General features: G+C 42.1%; 1 protein-coding gene across 4 annotated transcripts in view; it reads left to right on the top strand.

Annotated features, from left to right (window-relative positions):
* Nucleotides 1-16867, top strand: part of lingo2b (leucine rich repeat and Ig domain containing 2b) — a 57356-nt gene extending 40489 nt beyond the window's left edge. For 2 of the 4 annotated variants that reach the window (XM_075448484.1, XM_075448483.1), the window contains one exon: nt 12764-16867. In XM_075448484.1, coding sequence (XP_075304599.1) covers nt 12807-14678 — 1872 coding nt within the window. In that variant the 5' untranslated portion in view covers nt 12764-12806 and the 3' untranslated portion in view covers nt 14679-16867. Of the gene's footprint in view, nt 1-8481; nt 8798-12763 lie in introns of those variants that run through there. The other 2 variants (XM_075448486.1, XM_075448485.1) reach the window with 2 other exon arrangements.
* Nucleotides 16868-19089: the final 2222 nt, after the last annotated feature.

Here is a 19089-nt window from a genome sequence, read left to right as displayed (position 1 = left end):
ACATGTTTATCAGCTAAAAGCTTTGTCTTTTTATGCCAGCACAACAAATTAGGCCGAATTTGACTAGATTTTATACTAACTCACCCATATGTTTCATGCGTTGCCTGAAAGATTTCTTTGCGAAGATCGTAATGAATCAAACACCCTTTATGTACTTCCTGTCTCTGTGTGTCTTTAACCTTGTACCGCTGCAGCCTTCAACTTAATCTGCTGGCATTTTATTCAGACTTGTGCTGTCTGAAAAATAACACAGAAATGTCACAAGGTCTGATCCAGAAAGACACAGTAATAAGTTTAGCAGAGAGCTGCCTGTACACCTTTACACAGAGTAACTTATCCAAACGGGAAACAACATGTACAATTCATATGTCTGTAACAAGAAACCAATCTTAAAGGGCTTTAAAATGCTTTCTTCATCACTTATAAGACACATTGAATATGTAGATTGTAACAAAATATGTAGATTTTGTTACTGAAAAACATAACATAGTATTTTTTTATTTTTTTATATATTTTTTTAACCCCTTGTCCTGTCCAGCATGACAACGATAATGATAACATAGTATTTTAAATGAACATTTCTCTGTCTACATTGATAAATACCATGATTATGTTGCACAAAGATTTTTGAAGAAAACTAACAGAAAAATTTAAAAAATATGTAAAAATCCAGATATATAAAGACCTCTAACAAAGGACAATAAGATTTTTCAGTCATTTTTACATTTACATATTCATTTAATTCTATCTTTATCATTATAATTTTAAAAGACATCTTTAATAATAACGAAATATGAATTGCAACATGAATAAAATAAGCAAATGTGAATAGCAACTGGAGAAATTACATTCAACAATTAAATGTTTGTAAATAAGATTGTATATTTCTAAAAATATTCGGATAAGTAAATTGACAAAAGTTCTAAAAATTCATGAATAAATCTGAAGTAACGAATAAATGTGGAAAATAAACAAGCATTTGTTTTTCTACTTATCTCTATTGCAGAAATAAATGTGGAAATGACTATTCTTTCTTTTCTATTTGCTTTGTTTGTATTACTTCACATTTATTGTCTTTTCTATTTTCTTTAAATTATTTGATTTTTGGTTTGGTTTTTTTGTTTCAGCGCCACTGACATTCCGTAGCTATTCTGACTGAACAATATGACATCTCCAGTATTGTCACGGTGACTTTTCTGGTTCTGTTCTGACTCTTCCACCAGTTTTTGGTTAATTTTTGCATGTTTTTTTTTCTTTGGACAGCTCGGCTAACCACGTGTACAGGTTCACGCATTGATTATTTTATCATTTTTCTTATGTTGCATCTGCTTTGGCTCAAGATCTAAATCCTCATCATCAATAACAGAAAGGAAGAACATAATGGGAGGGAGTAAAAGGCAGATTTGCGCCTGAGTTTTTAACTGTCTTGGCTGCTCGGTCATTTTCTTCCATCCACATTGGAGCTTATTTACGCTTTGTTGCCTTACTTTTGATGAAATGCTGTTTTTTTTTGTCTTCCTATGACATTATTTCTGCCAGTTTGTGAGGGTTTGAATCTAAAAATTTAGATTTTTTAGTGTTAGAAACGAGACATGTGTCACCAATAGCACATCCAGCTGGTGGAGGAACACAATGTTCATGTTATTTATGTCCACAGCACGGAGGCTATGCTGCAAAGCGCGTCAGTATTTGTGCTCTTTGATTCAGTCGTGAGGCTGAAGGCTAGCAGCACTATGACATCCCTCCTGCTGTCCATCAGCCTGAGCAGCCACTGACTAAGTATTAGCTGGACCCTTGTTTTTTTTTCTCCCAGAGATTGCTGGGTGAAAGCAAACATCCCTGGAGAGTCTGCAGCCCAGCAGGCGTACAACAAGCCGCACGGTGGTATACGCTGGATACGCTGGTGATGGTTCAACAAGCCATCTTTTCAGAGGAAATGTGATCAGTGGAGCAGAAAGGAGCTGTTTAATTGGCAGAGTATGAATGCACAGGCCCTAATTAGCCGGGAAGAACAAGGCTCAGCTTCCGAATCCCAACAGCATCATGAAAACTCCGCTGACATTTTGCACGTTGCAGGGTGGTCAGTGCAGAGAGCCGCCATTCCCCGAATAGAAAATGCATTTTGGCTTGTTGGTATTTGTGGTGAATACACAAAGAATTATCATTAAAACAGAGCTCTGGCTCAGGAGTGCTGTGCTTTCTCTGCAGCCTTTCGTCTAATTGTGCAGTTTTGAGAGTAAAATAAATTCTCCATGAACAGAAAACGCATCCTTCAGGTTTTGATTATTCAGCGTATCACAGCAGTTAATCAATGCGTTAACATGAAAACGTAATGATCGTTTGCTCGCTCATTTCAAAAGGGTAAATCTGTTAATAAGCGCGTCCTTTCAGGCGGCTTATCATGCGTAGTACGTTACATGTTTGCACTGAGACTCCAGCCACCAACACAACAACTCTCTCATGTGAAATAATTCCATTATTCATGCCACCTTCATATCCTAAACCGGGGCAGAACAGTTGGGAAAACAATAAGATGGATTTATGGCGTGCACTGCTCATGTCTCCAGTGATCCAAAGTGACAAATCTAAGCACAGAAATGAGCAAACAGGTGTAGAATATGTCTTTAACTCCTTTGCAGAGAGGTTGAAGAGGGAGGAAACGATGGCTTCTTCACAAGCTGACAGGAAAATTACTTCAACGCTTCACATTTGGAAGCCCATCGAGGATTTATTGCGCAGATTATTGTGCACCTTTACCAAAAATGACCATTTGCCTTTAATGTTGGATACCTGCCTCCGTACCCACGCAGTATGGGGTAGCAGCATGAGCTCAAAGTTGCAGAAAAGAGCTCAAAACATTGATCTACCTCACATCTAAGGGCAAACAGACACATGCCTCGTCAATAAATTTCATTACCAATTCAGACTTACTTTTAAAGCCGTCAATAACTCAAAAATGCGTGGCCTCGGTCCAATTAAGACCTCCTCAGCCAAATACCCGTTTGCTTCGCGTCTGTCAAAAGCCCCAAACGTGGTAAGCCGTACGATAATGAACAGGGGTTTTTTTAACGCTCATCTTCACAGATTCGAATCAGCACGAGATCACCGCCTTAATATCGCTGAGATCTGGTGGAGGAGTTCTAATCGGTTTTTCAAGCCTTTACCCTGCTGAGATCACATTAGAAATCAGGTTTTTTTTTTTTTATCCTGAGAGCGTCGTGCATTTCTGCTCCATCTTCCACTCTCTAACGTTTCCCTCTCACTCTCTCCCAGTGACTCATGCATCACCCTACAGCTCCTTCTCTGCAGTCAGATTTTCTACAGTTGTACTGTGATTTTAATCCAATTCAGAGACAAATTCAAAACGCTCCAGCCTGTGGGCTGCCCTTCTCGATGACCCCAACCCCCCCTACCACCACCACCACCAGCATTTACCCAGAATTCAGTGAGATCTTGAATGTTTTCCATCTTGCCAGCGACACTATTAGCTGAGAGTGTTTCTAAAAATACAGTTAAGCTGAAAGAGAGCTCTGGATGTGCCCTGCCGAGGCCAGTTTGGGGTGATGGCAGATGAGCCTCGGCTCTGATGAGGCCACTCAAAGTGTAGAGCCGAATGCCAGTCACTGACGGATTAAGTGCTCTCTTTGTGCATTATGAGATGATAACGTCTTAATTTATCATCCAATAACCTTAAACTTTTCCTCCTCTGAGAGTCCTTACGGTGGATGACTCATTGCGGTGACTTCTGCTTTACATTTAAATGGAGCTGTTGTTTTACAGAAAAGGTTCAGAAACATCGGGAGTAGGGCAGTCGATTACAGAAGATATCGATGCCTTTTATTTACGTGAATGGGAAAGAAAGGCGGCCTTTAGTGGTGGCAGAGTTCAAAGTGATGGTGTTCGGAGACTCGAGCAGAGGTTGGAGGGCGCCACCGGGGATCCCTGCACTGGGAGGACTCGGAACGACCCAGGAAAGCCGACCCGGACGCTTTTAGGAGGGAGGATGGAGAGCGAAAGCAGTGGAACTTACCCTGGGGGAAGCATCCCAGCCAGCATGTCCATGTGGGGCCCATAAGGTTTAAATTTGGGCTGCAGAAAAAGGGTCCCAAGTGGGTTTCAAAGTGCAACTTGAAGGGTTAGGGTTACCCTAAGCCTTAAATTATTCCAAAGGCAATACAGATAAACACATCACACAAAGTAAAAGAATGTTCACATTCAAATTGGCTAAATGCAAAGTCCAACTAAAACCACACAGCAACTTGAAACCCATATGGGCAAACACAGGTGGGGCCACAGTGGAAACTACGGACAAACCCACTTGGGACCCTTATCTGCATCCCAAATTTAAACCTTATGGGCCCCACATGGACATGCTGGCTGGGATCCCACCCACAGCAGTCCTCCACCGTCAATGCAGCCGGTAACGGAGGGGGAGGAGTCGCCTCCAAGAGAACCAAAAGGGAACGGCAGACGAGGGTCGGCCTGGAAAGAAGGCTGCAGTTCCCTTAAGTTGTCCAGACGTGGTTCTGTGAAAGATTTGGAACAAAAAGATCATCCTCAGTGAGGCCAACGGTACCGCGGAACGATGGCCGTGACCTGGAGCCTGACTAGGGATGCACCGATACGATACCGATACTTGGATCCGAGTACCGATGCCGATACTTCTACCACAAACAAAATGCAATGAATTGGAAGACAGGTTTCGGTCTGACCAGCCTAACCACGCTGTTCCTGATTAGCTCGACGTCTCCCCGAGCCGCTAATCTAAAAAAAATACAACAAAAATGACAAGCCACCCTCTGATCTTCATGCAATAAATTGGTATCAGTTAACTTTAACGAGTAAGAATATATTAGAATAGTATCGGCCCGATACCTGATACCAGTATCGGTGCATCCCTAATCAGGAGTCAACTCTGGAGTAGAGATGGACATTTGGTGTCTCTAATTGTTCAATATTAAATATCTATCCGTCTCAACCATAGAGACATTTCAGTTGTGCAGAATTTGGTGCTGAAGTGGTGTCATATGATATTCCTGGTATTAAGCACCATCTATACAGCACTATCGGGCTCATTTGGTCTGTAGTCTTGATGGTATTGTCCAATCAGTGGTTCCTACAAATTCGGTGTCCAATGAGATTGCTTCCTTAGAATCTCACATTGGTGTGCGGCGCCTGATCAGGCCACAAGAACTGACCAATTAGAGCAGAGTGGAATGTTTCTTCAAAGGAATTGGCCTTTTATTTCTAAATATTTATAAGCAATTGGTCCCTTTGCGAGGCGTTTCAAGTGCGCTATAAGGGTTACATTTAATTAAAAGGTCATGATTAACCCTTTAAATAAGTCCATTAAACAATCTGTAAATCTGAGCTATAAATCATTTGTAACTTATTACAACTTTTATAAGAATTTTACATAAAAATCAGCCTTTAGCAGTTGTTAGAACAGGTGTGTGTTGAATATTACTAAATATAAAATTAGTGTCTTATAAAACAATGTAAAACATGTTGTATCACAAACCATCATTTTTTCCAAACCCTTACCGAGTAGTTTTTTATTCCCAAACCTAAGGAAGTAGCTTTAGTTCCAACACATAAATAATAATCATCAAATAGTGCCTAAACGTAAATACTTTTTCATTCCTAAATCTAACCCAGTAGTTTTAGAGCCTACAGGTTGGAACGATTTCTGCTCATAATTCCGTTTTTACATATATTATGATGCGTAACCATGGCAACGGAAAGGTCGTTAACACGTTGGAGCAGCTGATTGAGCTTTCCGAAGCCCAAGTAATGCCCTAAGTGAGATCCCAAATAGCGATGAATTAAAAGAGACATCTAGGAGCCAGAGCAGGAATAAAATGGAGAAAAAGGAGGAGGAAGTTAAAACCATTTCTTCCCTTGATCATCAAGATGGACTGAGAGAGTTCACCTGAGTTACCTGCTGACGCTGTGTGTGACATCATCAGCTAAGCTGTTGCTAAGCTACAGAAACAACACCCCAACCCACTGATGGGAGATCTCTGAATATTTCTACCACACCTCCCTCTCTGCTACACTTCAACTTTCTCCACTTTTTCTAGTTTATCTCTATTTTATTTTGTTATCTATCTGTAACAAAAGCTGATCTTTGATAATAATCAATACTGCAGCCATTTCATTTCCCTTCTGGGATCAATTAAGAATTATTCAATTGAATTTAAATTGATTGAATTGTAGTTGTATTGTATTGTAATTGTATTGTATATATATATATATATATATATATATATATATATATAAAAAGATATATATATATATATTTATATTTATTACAAAGATAACCAGAATGAGTTTGATGAAAGTTGAAAGTGAGATGGTCGAGGCTGGTATTGACCTGAAGCTTCCTGATTGGGTGTTTTAGGACTCACACTATTGCAACAACTATGGTTGTAACGGGCTTTGTGTTTCGTTTTGCAGAAGAGTTATATTTCCATTATTCTGACGTGAACAAAAACAATCTATACGATCATTTAGACTGGAGGACTTATTGAAAATTTCCCTCTCACTCCTCCGCCTTTCACTTCTTCCACCACCTGCCACAGTTAGAAAGCCTGGAAAAACAAGAACACTAGCTGGTTAAGCTCTGAACGAAGCAGGAGCTGCAGACGGTACCAGTGTTTCAACATCACTTTAATTAAATTGCCCAACAGTTTCAGGAAACGCTCGCAGAGGTTTGGGGATTTACTATCCTTCTCTTGGAGAATTATTTGTCAGTGTTTAAAATGCTCCTGTAAACATATACTGGAAGGATCCCACTCTGGTGAATGATAGCAGAGCCGTTATCAGTAATCCATTCAGCCAGTCTCTGGAGTTAGAAACATCTCCTCAGGGCACGTAAGTGAAAGTGCAAAGAAAGGCACCAAGCAGGAGGACATTGGACTCTGCGTCAGTTATGGATTGGGACATCAAACAGACTGCTGCTCTTCAGGAGGATCAAAGCTACTTCATTTTTCAAGTTTATGCATTCGTACACGTGTTGAAATAGAATTTAAACCCAAGGACACGATTAAACTCTTTGGGGAGGGCTCTCTATTAACTAGGGCTGGGCAATGACTAAAAGTTTTAATCTAATTAATCACATGATTTCCCCGATTAATCACGATTAATCGCATTTGTACGTAAAATCCAAAAATGAATCCAAAAGTAGTGTATAGCTTTTAGCATTTGGCTTTATTTTAAATGTGCTGCCATATGAATGAAAGTGCCATAACATTTGTTGTGCTAACACACTTTTAACATCAGCATCTTTCTGTAGTTTTTATGTAGAAGCCTCGCTCCACTGTCTGTTTCCTTGAATGACTTGCTGCTATCAGTTGTGTGTTTTGCCTTTAAGTGATATTTTAGACTGGAACTACTACGCTGAGAAGACAATTCAACTTGGCAGTGTTTACAGATGACTTTGGTTCTGTCGACTCCGCCGTCTGGAAGAACTTTAACATGAAAATGGCCGAGTAAAAGTTCCGTACCTTTCTCCATGTTTGGTGGATCCGCCGATTACTTTCTTTTCCTGTTCCGCAGCAGACAGCAACAGACTTTTACAAAATAAAAGCCTGTGAGCAACAGACTTTTACAAAATAAAAGCCTATGAAACAGGTGGTTTGTGGCCCTGGTTCGAGTCTTGCATCGGACGGCCCTGTGCTGCATGTTGTTCCCCCTCTCTCTGCCCCCTGCTTCCTGTCTCTCTGAACTTTCCATTAAAGGCACAAAAGCCCCCCCCAAAATTTTTTTTTTTTAAATGAAAAAAATCAAAAATCAAATAAAATGCGTTAATGCGCGATAAAATAATTATCAACGTTAAATAATCAATAATACGCACGATAATAACTCGCCACAGTAAATTGCGAATCTGGTCAACGTAATGTGATTTTTGGGCTTTGGAGAAAGGTGCTTCAGACCTAAGACAGCGGTACTTTTATCATGTGCTTTTCTGATATGAGCAAGAACAGCTCACAGCAACTCTGGGCTAACTCTCTGAGCCTTAGAAACAACTATCTGACACATCAGCAGACCTGTGCCGCGCTGCAGCAACAGACCACTGGACAGTAATTATTAAACGGAGAGGCAGGGAGGCAGGGAGGCTGACGGCTGAAGGCAGACTGATAAATACACAAAGACAGAGGCTGGCAAGTGGATGGATAATAAGGTAGAGAGACACGGATAGTTACCAGGGAATCAGATGGATGGGCAACAAGACAGGTCGACAAATGGCAAAGCTGTCAGGATGACAGCTCGGAAACACCTTAAACTCGGCTCCGCTACACCAATAAAACTGCAATTTCTAACAAAACGTTGAATTTAAACGCAGGAGAACCAAATGAATGGGGGGAGAAAACTGAATCCAATAACTCTATTCTTTCTTTTCTTTTCTTTTCCATTAATTTGATTGGCACACCACACGGAGCGGATGAGAGTAAGGGTTTGTAGTTGCTGTGGCAACGGCCTGCTCTTTGTTAAAGGCTACATTCCTGGCGTCTGATGTGTCTGCGCCGCGATCGATAAGAAACCCCCCAGCTCTGCGGGGACTGATGAACGGACCCGGGCTTTGGCCAGGCCGGGCGGGAGTTGGATGGAAGATGTGCGAACGGGAGGACGGAGAGATAAAAGAGCGATAGAAAGAGAGATTTGGAGATGCGAGCAGTGCAGCTGATGAGCCGGGCGGAGGGGTTAGAGCTGTGGGAAAGGGAAAGAGTGAGCGGCTGCTTCTGCCTCATCTCTGCTGTTCACCGAATGTCACTCACCCCACTATCAAAGTAAGGTATGTGTCTGCTTACCTTGGCAGGGTTTGCTCTCCTTTTTGTATTTCTTTTCCTTTAAGATGTGCGTTCATATTTCCGGTGCAGATGTTTCTCATGCTTCGCTCGCTTCGGCAGAGATATAGCCACGAGCAGAATGCAGATTCCACGGGTAATGAGGCAATTATGGTCGGGCTCTTTGTCTAAAGCGCCATCTGTCAGTTCAACAACCTGTGGCTGCTGGAAGGTGTTCATACGCTGAAGTCTGTGCTGTGGACGGGCTCAGCTGTCAGAGACTGAAACGTTGTACTGTTGGAGACCTCGTTACCTCATCATTGTTGCTTTTTTTTCCTTTGCAAAGTCCCTTGTTCATTTCATTTTCATTTTTTCTCATTTTATTGTTTAGCACCGACTGTATGAACATGAGACAAAGCTTGTACAGAGTTCCTGTCCTAGCAATTGACAAACAAAAATAGTGCTACATGTAGGCTGTTTTACAATCATGCAGACATTACATGTATAACATCCTAAAAAAGAAGGAACAAACACTGTTCATGCAGATAATACAAATAAAAAGAAAGAAAGAAATAACAGCAATTGTGAAAAAGCTGTTTTAGCAGCCAATTGATACCACAAAACAAAGTATTGGGCACTAGGAAAGAGGATAAAATAGTATTAATAACAATATTATTAATAATAATAATAATAATAATAATAATAATAATCATAATAGTCATAATAAATAATAATAATAATAAATAGTAATAATAATAATAAAAATAATAATACAATTAGAAATAGATCATTTTAAATGAACTGACCTTAATTGGGAAAAATTAAATAATATGTAAACTGACAAAGGGCACAACTATGACTGGGGGAGTTAACTTGTTATTATCGCGTTAACTTGTTAATTATTTAACGCCGATAAATATTTTATCGTGCATTAACGGTTTTTTTAATTTTTAACAAAAAAATTTGGGGGGGCTTTTGTGCCTTTAATGGATAGGAAAGTTCAGAGAGACAGGAAGCAGGGGGCAGAGAGAGGGGGAACAACATGCAGCACAGGGCCAGCTGCAGCGAGGACTATAGCCTCTGTACATGGGGCGCCTACTCAACCCACTACGCCACAGACCACCCCTGTTTTATTATTTATTTTATTATTGTAAAAGTCTGTTGCTCACAGGCTTTTATTTTGTAAAAGTCTGTTGCTGACAGGCTTTTATTTTGTAAAAGTCTGTTGCTCACAGGCTTTTATTTTGTAAAAGTCTGTTGCTGACAGGCTTTTATTTTGTAAAAGTCTGTTGCTGACAGGCTTTTATTCTGTAAAAGTCTGCTGCTGTCTGCTGTGGAACAGGAAAAGAAAGTAATCGGCGGATCCACCAAACATGGAGAAGGGTACGGAACTTTTACTCGGCCATTTTCATTTTAAAGTTCTTCCAGACGGCGGAGTCGACAGAACCAAAGTCATCTGTAAACACTGCCAAGTTGAATTGTCTTCTCAGCGTAGTAGTTCCAGTCTAAAATATCACTTAAAGGCAAAACACACAACTGATAGCAGCAAGTCATTCAAGGAAACAGACAGTGGAGCGAGGCTTCTACATAAAAACTACAGAAAGATGCTGATGTTAAAAGTGTGTTTGCACAACAAATGTTATGGCACTTTCATTCATATGGCAGCACATTTAAAATAAAACTAAATGCTAAAAGCTATAAACTACTTTTGGATTCATTTTTGGATTTTGCGTACAAATGAGATTAATCATGATTAATCAGGGAAATCACGTGATTAATTAGATTAAACATTTTAATCGTTGCCCAGCCCTAGGCACAACATAACAGGGTGGTGGATGAAGATTATTGCGCTGCCTTGTATCATATGAATGAACATCAGATACAGGGAGTTCATGGTTCATAAAGATATATTTACGGACAAAGAGACAGGTTTGGTATATATGTTAACCTGCTCTATTGTTAACGGAAATAATGGAGCGGAGGGTGCCAGCCTATCGTTCAGGGCCGGGATTTAGACCCGTTTCTTTCTAAAGATATTAAGGAAATATTAAAAAGAGAAAAAACAGCAATTAGAAACCCAGTTTGTACAGATCACACAAGCTAATTCCCCCTCGTATTCACACGTGAAGTGCAGTTATACTGCCAAGAAAAGCCGAAAATGCTCTTTTTCATGTTGTTTTTAAGACAAAAGCTAAATAGATCGGCTGTAAATAAAGAGATTATCTCTAATCCACGTTGTTAAAGGTCATTTCTCAGCAACGAAAATGGAAACTTGTTTGCAGAAAGTTAAACAATGAGACGTTTCCCTGTGTGGATTATGTATATTTATTTGCAACATGTTTGCTGGCAGTTAACTGTAAACGTCTGTAAACTCCGAATGTTCGATTAAAGAAGCAAACACGAGCTGTCATTTTATTTCCAATTTAATTCGTCTTTTAGTTTGAGCTCTTGCCACATTTTTCCGTCACTCCCCCCATAACAACTCGCGCCCTCGTTTATCCGTGATGCAGAACTCTCACACGTCGCACCAACATACCCACATGGGGCATTTCGCCTCGCTGCTATCCAACCGGAGGTCATTTCTCGCCACCGGGCTGAAACATCTTCCATCCTCGTAAAACATCTCCACTTAGCCTGCAACCTTTTGTTCTAACACACTGATGAACATTCACATTTTTTCCGCGGCCGATGTTTCTTTTTCCTGCCATGTCTCACCCCGCTGTGAGTTTAATTCCATTATTTCCACTTTGCCGGGGAAAGAGACAGCTCATTAAAAGGAGAAAAGACCTGGCAGCTCGAGTAGTCATGAAGAGCCAGAGGTTTGGAACGTAAGAGGGTGCAGACAGCTGGAGTTAAGAGTGTTTTAACTCATTTCTGTGGTGACATGGCGGGTTGGCAGGACTCAGAGGATGTAAAAAGCAAAACTTGGTTTTATTATACAAACAAAAGTTAAACAAAAGGCGCCGCTGAGCTGGATGATAAAAACTTAAACTGTGGGACAAAAAAACGTGACTAAGGAAAAACAAAACAAGGAACATTACTTGGAATGACATGAATAACTCTTAACTTTGAGTGAAGATGTAGCGTGGCATGAAGGGTGAAAATCCGGTAAGGATATCACACAATGGCTGTGTTCGAAACCACATACTGCATACTGATCGATCAGACAGTATGCAGAGCGTTTACCCACAATGCATTTCGCTCCTGCCCGAGCCGAAATCAGCTGGCCTGAAGCTGATTTCCCTTAAGCTCTAAACTCTGTAAACTTTAGCAACATTTGAAACATTTTCAGGTGAGAAAGTAGTCGTTTAGATCCCCAACGTGTTGAAAACCTGACAAAATACCGGCTGTTTACCATTTTGTTCCCACGAATTCGGCGCTACTAAAGCTAGCCGCAGTGAGCTAACGCACTTCCGGTTATTTTCACAAAATAAAATACCCGTTGCCTTTTATCATAGGGAAAGCCATTACCATACAATTGGTGCTTTTGTTTTGAGAACAGGAAGTGAACCTACCCTCGTTGTAGCTAGCTTGAAACTGCCGTTTTGACAGGAAATGACGATCGGCAACGTCACGTTACGTTGCATCTTGGGTAGTTTGAGTATGAGTAGTAACCTCATGATGCATACCCAACATTTCGGAGAATCTAGTATGCATCCGGGAACTTCTCGCTTACTCAAACTCGCATACTAACTCAAAAAGTTAGTAGGAGAAGTATGCGGTTTCGAACACAGCCTGTGACAGGGGAGCCTGGAAACTAAACAGGGAACTGGGAGTGATTGGTGACAGTGTGCCGCTGGGGACAATGACAAACAGGATACGTGAGTGACAACTAATGAGCTGGTATGTGAAGTGAGGGGAAAAGCAAATGGCAAAACATGAACTCAAAAACCAAAACATAACCTAAAACATGATAAAACTAAGACTAAAAACATGGGCGTGACCATTTCTCGTGTGTCTGCTGTGTCTTTCAGGGCTTGTTCGTGATGCTGCGCTGTATGGGAAAGAAGCTGTGCCATGACAGAGGGCAACTTGGGTAAAGGAGACATGCGACACGCAGCCCTGGAGCCCTGCCACCTCTTCCTGGGCGGGGCCTTGCTGCTTCTGCTGGTCAGCTCGGCTCTGAGCTGCCCCGCCCGATGCGAGTGCTCTGCCCAAAGCAAGTCGGTCAGCTGCCACCGCAAGCGCCTGCCCAGCATCCCCGAAGGCATCCCCATCGAGACCCGCGTCCTGGACCTCAGCAAGAACAAGCTGCGCATCATCACCCCCGACAACTTCTCCGCCTTCCAGCAGCTGGAGGACCTGGACCTCAGCGACAACCTGATCAGCGCGGTGGACCCCGGCTCCTTCCGCTCGCAGCTCGCCCTGCGCTCGCTCGACTTCCGCAGCAACCTGCTGCGGATGGTTTCTCCCGGCGTGCTGTCGGGCCTGACCAACCTGACCCGCCTCGATCTGAGCCACAACCGTATGGTGATTCTCCTGGATCACGCCTTCCAGGACCTGCGCAGGCTGACCTCCCTGCAGGTGGGCGACAATGAGCTGGTTTTCGTCTCTCAGCGCGCCTTCACGGGATTACTCGGACTCCAGAGTCTGACCCTGGAGCGCTCCAATCTCACGGAGGTCCCTACCGACGCCTTGGCACACCTGCACAGTCTCGTTGAACTGCACATGCGCTACCTGAGCATCAGCTTCCTCAAGCCTTTCTCCTTTAAGAAACTATCTCGTCTCCGCCACCTGGAGATGGATTTCTGGCCCTGGCTGGACGCGCTGCCTCGCTCCTCCCTGCACGGCCTCAACCTCACCACGCTGTTCGTAACCAACACCAATCTGTCTGCCTTCCCCGGCGAGGCGCTGCGCAGTCTGCCCTACCTCACGCACCTCAACCTGTCCTACTGCCACATCCGGCACATCCACCGAGGAGAGCTGGGCCAGCTCCCCCACCTACTGGAGCTCCGCCTCCAAGGGGCTCAGCTCGCCTCCATCGAGCCGTTCGCCTTCACGGGCCTTAAATCTCTGCAGCTGCTCGACGTGTCGCAGAACCGCCTGGACTCTCTGGAGCGGGGGGTGTTCTCCTCGCCGGACGCCCTGCGGAGGCTGTGCCTGGGGGGGAACCCGTTGGTGTGCGACTGCAGGCTGCTGTGGCTCCTCAGCAGCCACAAGCCGCCCCGTCTGCAGCTCCTGGACGTGCAGCCGGAGTGCAGCGCGCCCGAGCACCTCTCGGGGAAAGCCCTCCGCGACCTCAAGGAGCCGCTGGTGTCCAGGTACATGACCTGCACCAAGCCGCGGATCGGACCCAACGCGACGCAGCTGCTGATGGCCGACGAGGGTCAGCCGGCTCGCCTGAGCTGCACGGCGGAGGGCGCCCCCCGGCCCTCCGTGGTCTGGATTACGCCTCACAGACGCTACGTCACCACCAAAAGCAGCGGCAGGGTGGAGGTGCAACCGGACGGCACGCTGAAGATCAAGGCGGCGGAGCTGCACGACAGCGGGGTGTATTTGTGCATCGCCAGCAACCCCGCTGGAAACGCCAGCCTGTCGGCGTCTTTGGCGGTGAAGAGCCTGGCCGTCGGGGACAGATCTCACCACAGCAACAGGAGCTCGAACTACATGACGGACTCCAACAGCACCTGGGGCAACGGGACGGTGCTGTACAACATGACCGTCCCCATCGACCTAAAGACCATCATCATATCCACAGCGATGGGCTGCCTGTCCTTCCTCGGCGTGGTCATCTTCTGCTTCCTGCTCCTGTTCGCCTGGAGCCGGGGGAAAGGACGCCACAGGAGCAACTTCGACATCGAGTACGTCCCCCGTAAATCCAACGGGGGGGCGGCGGCGGACGTGAACGAAACGAGCGGCCCGCGGCGGGTCAACATGAAAATGATTTGAACGCCAAAGCGGCTGAAAAATCAACCGTTTTTCTTCTTTTTTTTTTAAATGACAAAGTGGATTTGTGACCAAACGAAAGTGATGTACTACTATAGTGGGTGTCGGTATGACGGTGATCTCGTGACAAAGTGGACGTGTGAATATAAAAAAAGTGGACGTGTTTATATGGCATAATGTTCTCATACAGTACACTGAGTATAAAACTATAACCAACATATCAATATGGGAGTGATATAGTGTCGCACTAGGCATGTGATTCAGTGGTGATGTGATGAGTAATGGTGTTGTCGACTCACCGTGACATCGAGGTGAAGCAGGGAGCCGCTGGGAGTGACGTCACGACTCAACCGTCTATACTCCCCATCTGAGCTGCAGTACGAAAGGTGTGCGTCGTGTGTGTGTGTGTGTGCGAGGGCGCGTCCGTGTGTTTCTTTGTGCATGTGCACGCATTTGCCTTTCTCGTGGGACGGAACCATAGACCTTTTTCACCACTTCCGCATTTTTTGACCGGAAATACGTAGAAATACGGAGACGACGAGTAAATCAATTTCGTTATTAAGAAGGGGAGCACGTATGTCTGTAGCCTGCACTGTTAGCCGCTTAATACCCGGGGCTGTTCCCAGTCTTTTCCCTTGGAACAACTTCACATCTCATCCGAAAAGAGAGTTTGTTTTTCGAGGTAATTTTTTTTGTTTTTCGTGGTAATTTTTTCTCCCTCTGTTTTTGGCCGGAAATACGTAGAAATACGTAGAAATACGTAGAAATACGTAGACGACGGGTAAATCGACTTCCGGTTTCTATTGAGAATGGTGGAAACAAGAAACAAAAGTTTGTGTAGTGTACCGGGCTGTTCTTCCTCTGCCCAAAAAACAACCGTACCTCTCTTTTCATTCTTTCCCGGTCGACGGCGATCTTAGACGAAGGTGGATTCAGGCGATTCGGTGGGAGGAGGAGCCGAATTTCGTTATTAAGAAGGGGAGCATTTTGATCGCCCTAAACTAGGTCCTGTATGGAAATTACAATAGTTACACTGCTCAAATCTGGATGGAATTATTCTAGAGAGGGTACAGAGTCTTTAAAACACATTTTATGATTTGTTAAAACTTTATTTGGTCATTTAAAATTAAAAAAGGTGAAGTCATCTTGCTGTAAAAGTGGGGGTGTCGAAACACCCCCATCCCCCACGGGTGCGACGCCCATGGGAGCACATGTGTCTGTAGCCTGCACTTCACGTCAGAGGATTACATCTCGGGCTGCAGTGTTAGCCGCTTAATACCCGGGGCTGTTCCCAGTCTTTTCCCTTGGAACAACTTCACATCTCATCCGAAAAGAGAGTCTGTTTATTACGGAAGCGTATTGCATTCACTTAAAAAAAAAAAAAACTCAGAATTTTCTTTCTAATTTATTTTTCGGTTTATTTTTTGGGGTAATTTTTTCTGTTTTTCTGTCTAATTTATGGCCGTCTTGAACACTTTGAAACATTGCTACGTCTATAAGATCTGAACGGGCTTTCCTTCTGAACAGCCGCAAAGTCTTCAGGTGCGTGCGTAAAGTCGACAAAGTAATAGTTATTCCATCTACATGACTTAAAGACAGGACTATCTCCCAGTGTCTTAAACCCAGGTCAAAGTAAAACTTGATTAAACTAAACAAACCAGTCATGTTTGCTTCCATTAAATCGAGCCCTCCTAAAGGAAGGTTGATTGTTGCTTTCTAAACTAAAAAAAAAAATTACCCCGAAAAACAGAAAAAAAATAGCCAGAAAAAAAGATAAAAATTACCCCGAAAAACAAACCAAAAAATAAATTAGACAGAAAAACAGAAAAAAGTTTTTAAAAATTTTTTTTATTAAGTGAATGCAATACGCTTCCGTAATTTATGAAAGGTCCAACAAGCGGTTGTCTGTGCTGTCTGTGACGGGCCAGAACAACGATACAGCGACGAAGGAGGCGAAACTCGACCACGATTATGCGACGCCGCCCCCCACCAGGTAATCATCTCCATAAAACAAAATACCAAAATGTTTACTTTTCTTTTCCTATCTGTTACATGATGTTAAGTGAGGGGAATAACGGCGCTACTTTTTTCAGTAACGCTGTTACCGTTATAAAATGCAGCATTACTTGCTGTCATTTCACTGGAGACAAAGTAATTTGACATATTAAAGTATTTTATTATTATTTATTTTAATAATACATTTATTTATTTTATTTTTATTATTTTTATAATTTTATTTTTGTTATTATTTTTATTTAGTATAGTATTTTATTATTATTTATTTTAATAAGACATTTATTTATTTTATTTTATTATTTTTATAATTTTATTTTTGTTATTATTTTTATTTAGTATAGTATTTTATTATTATTTATTTTAATAAGACATTTATTTATTTTATTTTATTATTTTTATAATTTTATTTTTGTTATTATTTTTATTTAGTATAGTATTTTATTATTATTTATTTTAATAAGACATTTATTTATTTTATTTTATTATTTTTATAATTTTATTTTTGTTATTATTTTTATTTAGTATAGTATTTTATTATTATAAAAGTAACCCAATAGTTACTTTTCCTGGTAATGAGTTGCATTTGCTATATAGTAATTCAGTTACTAATGATTTGTCATTGTAGCTTACAGTTAACCCAATATCACTCTACTTAACTTGACAATTGTGGAAAAATTCCTCGTGGAAAAATTCGTACCCTTTTTTCAACTTGTTGCCGTTTGTGCTGCTGTGTTCCTCCACACTTTTTTTGACATCTGAAAACGAAAATTTGGGTAGAAGCTGTAAGTTTGCTCGAGTACAACCTCCCGGTATCCATTTTGTTTTTCGATGTGTTTCCAAGTCACCCGTCGTCTACGTATTTTTCCGGTTAGTGTGAAAAAGGTCCATTAAAAAGCGAACGATCGGGTCCTTTCTGTTGGTGTTTTTGGTGACGTCACTGCTGATTAAAACAGAGGATTATCTGTGTCCGTATGCAAAGCTGCAACTAATCTACTCTACGGAAATGCTGCATAGATTTTAAAGTAGTTAATTGAATGACTTTTAACGTTTTTTTTATAAAAACCGAGGCCACTTTTCAGCAGAACAACATGTTTTTTCCCCCTCGCAGACACTCTGAAAAGGCTTCCAGCCCATGTTAAACCCATTTTATAACATAATAAATCACGGGCAGATTTTCCTGCCAGACAAATCCCTCGATATGATATAAAAGAGTCGGTGGCCAGACACAGCGGCAAAGATTTACTGGCTGGCGTCTCCTTTGGACGCTCCGCAGATTTATGTGTTGAATTCCCCTCCTTTCTCATTTTTCTTTGATCACACCACTTAAAGTTAAAAAAACAAAAAAGACCAGAGGGGTTCTGAGTATTTTGTAGTGGATTCTTGTGTTATTTTGATTCCTTTCTTCTTTTTTTTTAAAAGTTTTGTTCGGTTTCCGTTGACGATGTTTTTAAATGTTAAAGAAAAAAAAAACAGTAAAACAATTAAAGGGCGACTCTTTGTAACGCAGGGACGTGGGTGTTAAGTTGTGTGATCCTGTTGTGATATAAAAAAAAAAAATGTTCACGGTTGTTTAGTTGTTTTCATATGACAAATTTATGGGTATATTTTCAAAAAGGAAATAAATCTCAATCATACCCCTAAAACTGGACTTCCTGCAGCTGATTTCATCGTATGATGCACCTACAAGTGGAAGAAGATGATTACAGGAACACAAATGTGAGGCTTGGATGTAAAAACACTAGGGCTGGGCAACGATTAAAATGTTTAATCTAATTAATCACATGATTTCCCTGATTAATCACGATTAATCGCATTTGTACGCAAAATCCAAAAATGAATCCAAAAGTAGTGTATAGCTTTTAGCATTTAGCTTTATTTTAAATGTGCTGCCATATGAATGAAAGTGCCATAACATTTGTTGTGCAAACACACTTTTAACATCAGCATCTTTCTGTAGTTTTTATGTAGAAGCCTCGCTCCACTGTCTGTTTCCTTGAATGACTTGCTGCTATCAGTTGTGTGTTTTGCCTTTAAGTGATATTTTAGACTGGAACTACTACGCTGAGAAGACAATTCAACTTGGCAGTGTTTACAGATGACTTTGGTTCTGTCGACTCCGCCGTCTGGAAGAACTTTAAAATGAAAATGGCCGAGTAAAAGTTCCGTACCCTTCTCCATGTTTGGTGGATCCGCCGATTACTTTCTTTTCCGGTTCCACAGCAGACAGCAGCAGACTTTTACAGAATAAAAGCCTGTGAGCAACAGACTTTTACTAAATAAAGCCTATTAAACAGGTGGTTTGTGGCCCCGGTTCGAGTCCCACATCGGACGGCCCTGAGCTGCATGTTGTTCCCCCTCTCTCTTCCCCCTGGTTCCTGTCTCTCTGAACCTTCCTATC

The sequence above is a fragment of the Odontesthes bonariensis genome, chromosome 17, assembly GCF_027942865.1.
Source record: "Odontesthes bonariensis isolate fOdoBon6 chromosome 17, fOdoBon6.hap1, whole genome shotgun sequence".
In the NCBI taxonomy this organism is placed as follows: Eukaryota; Metazoa; Chordata; class Actinopteri; order Atheriniformes; family Atherinopsidae; genus Odontesthes; species Odontesthes bonariensis.
Note: the sequence above shows the minus strand (reverse complement) of the source record. Positions and strands in the feature narration are given on the sequence as shown.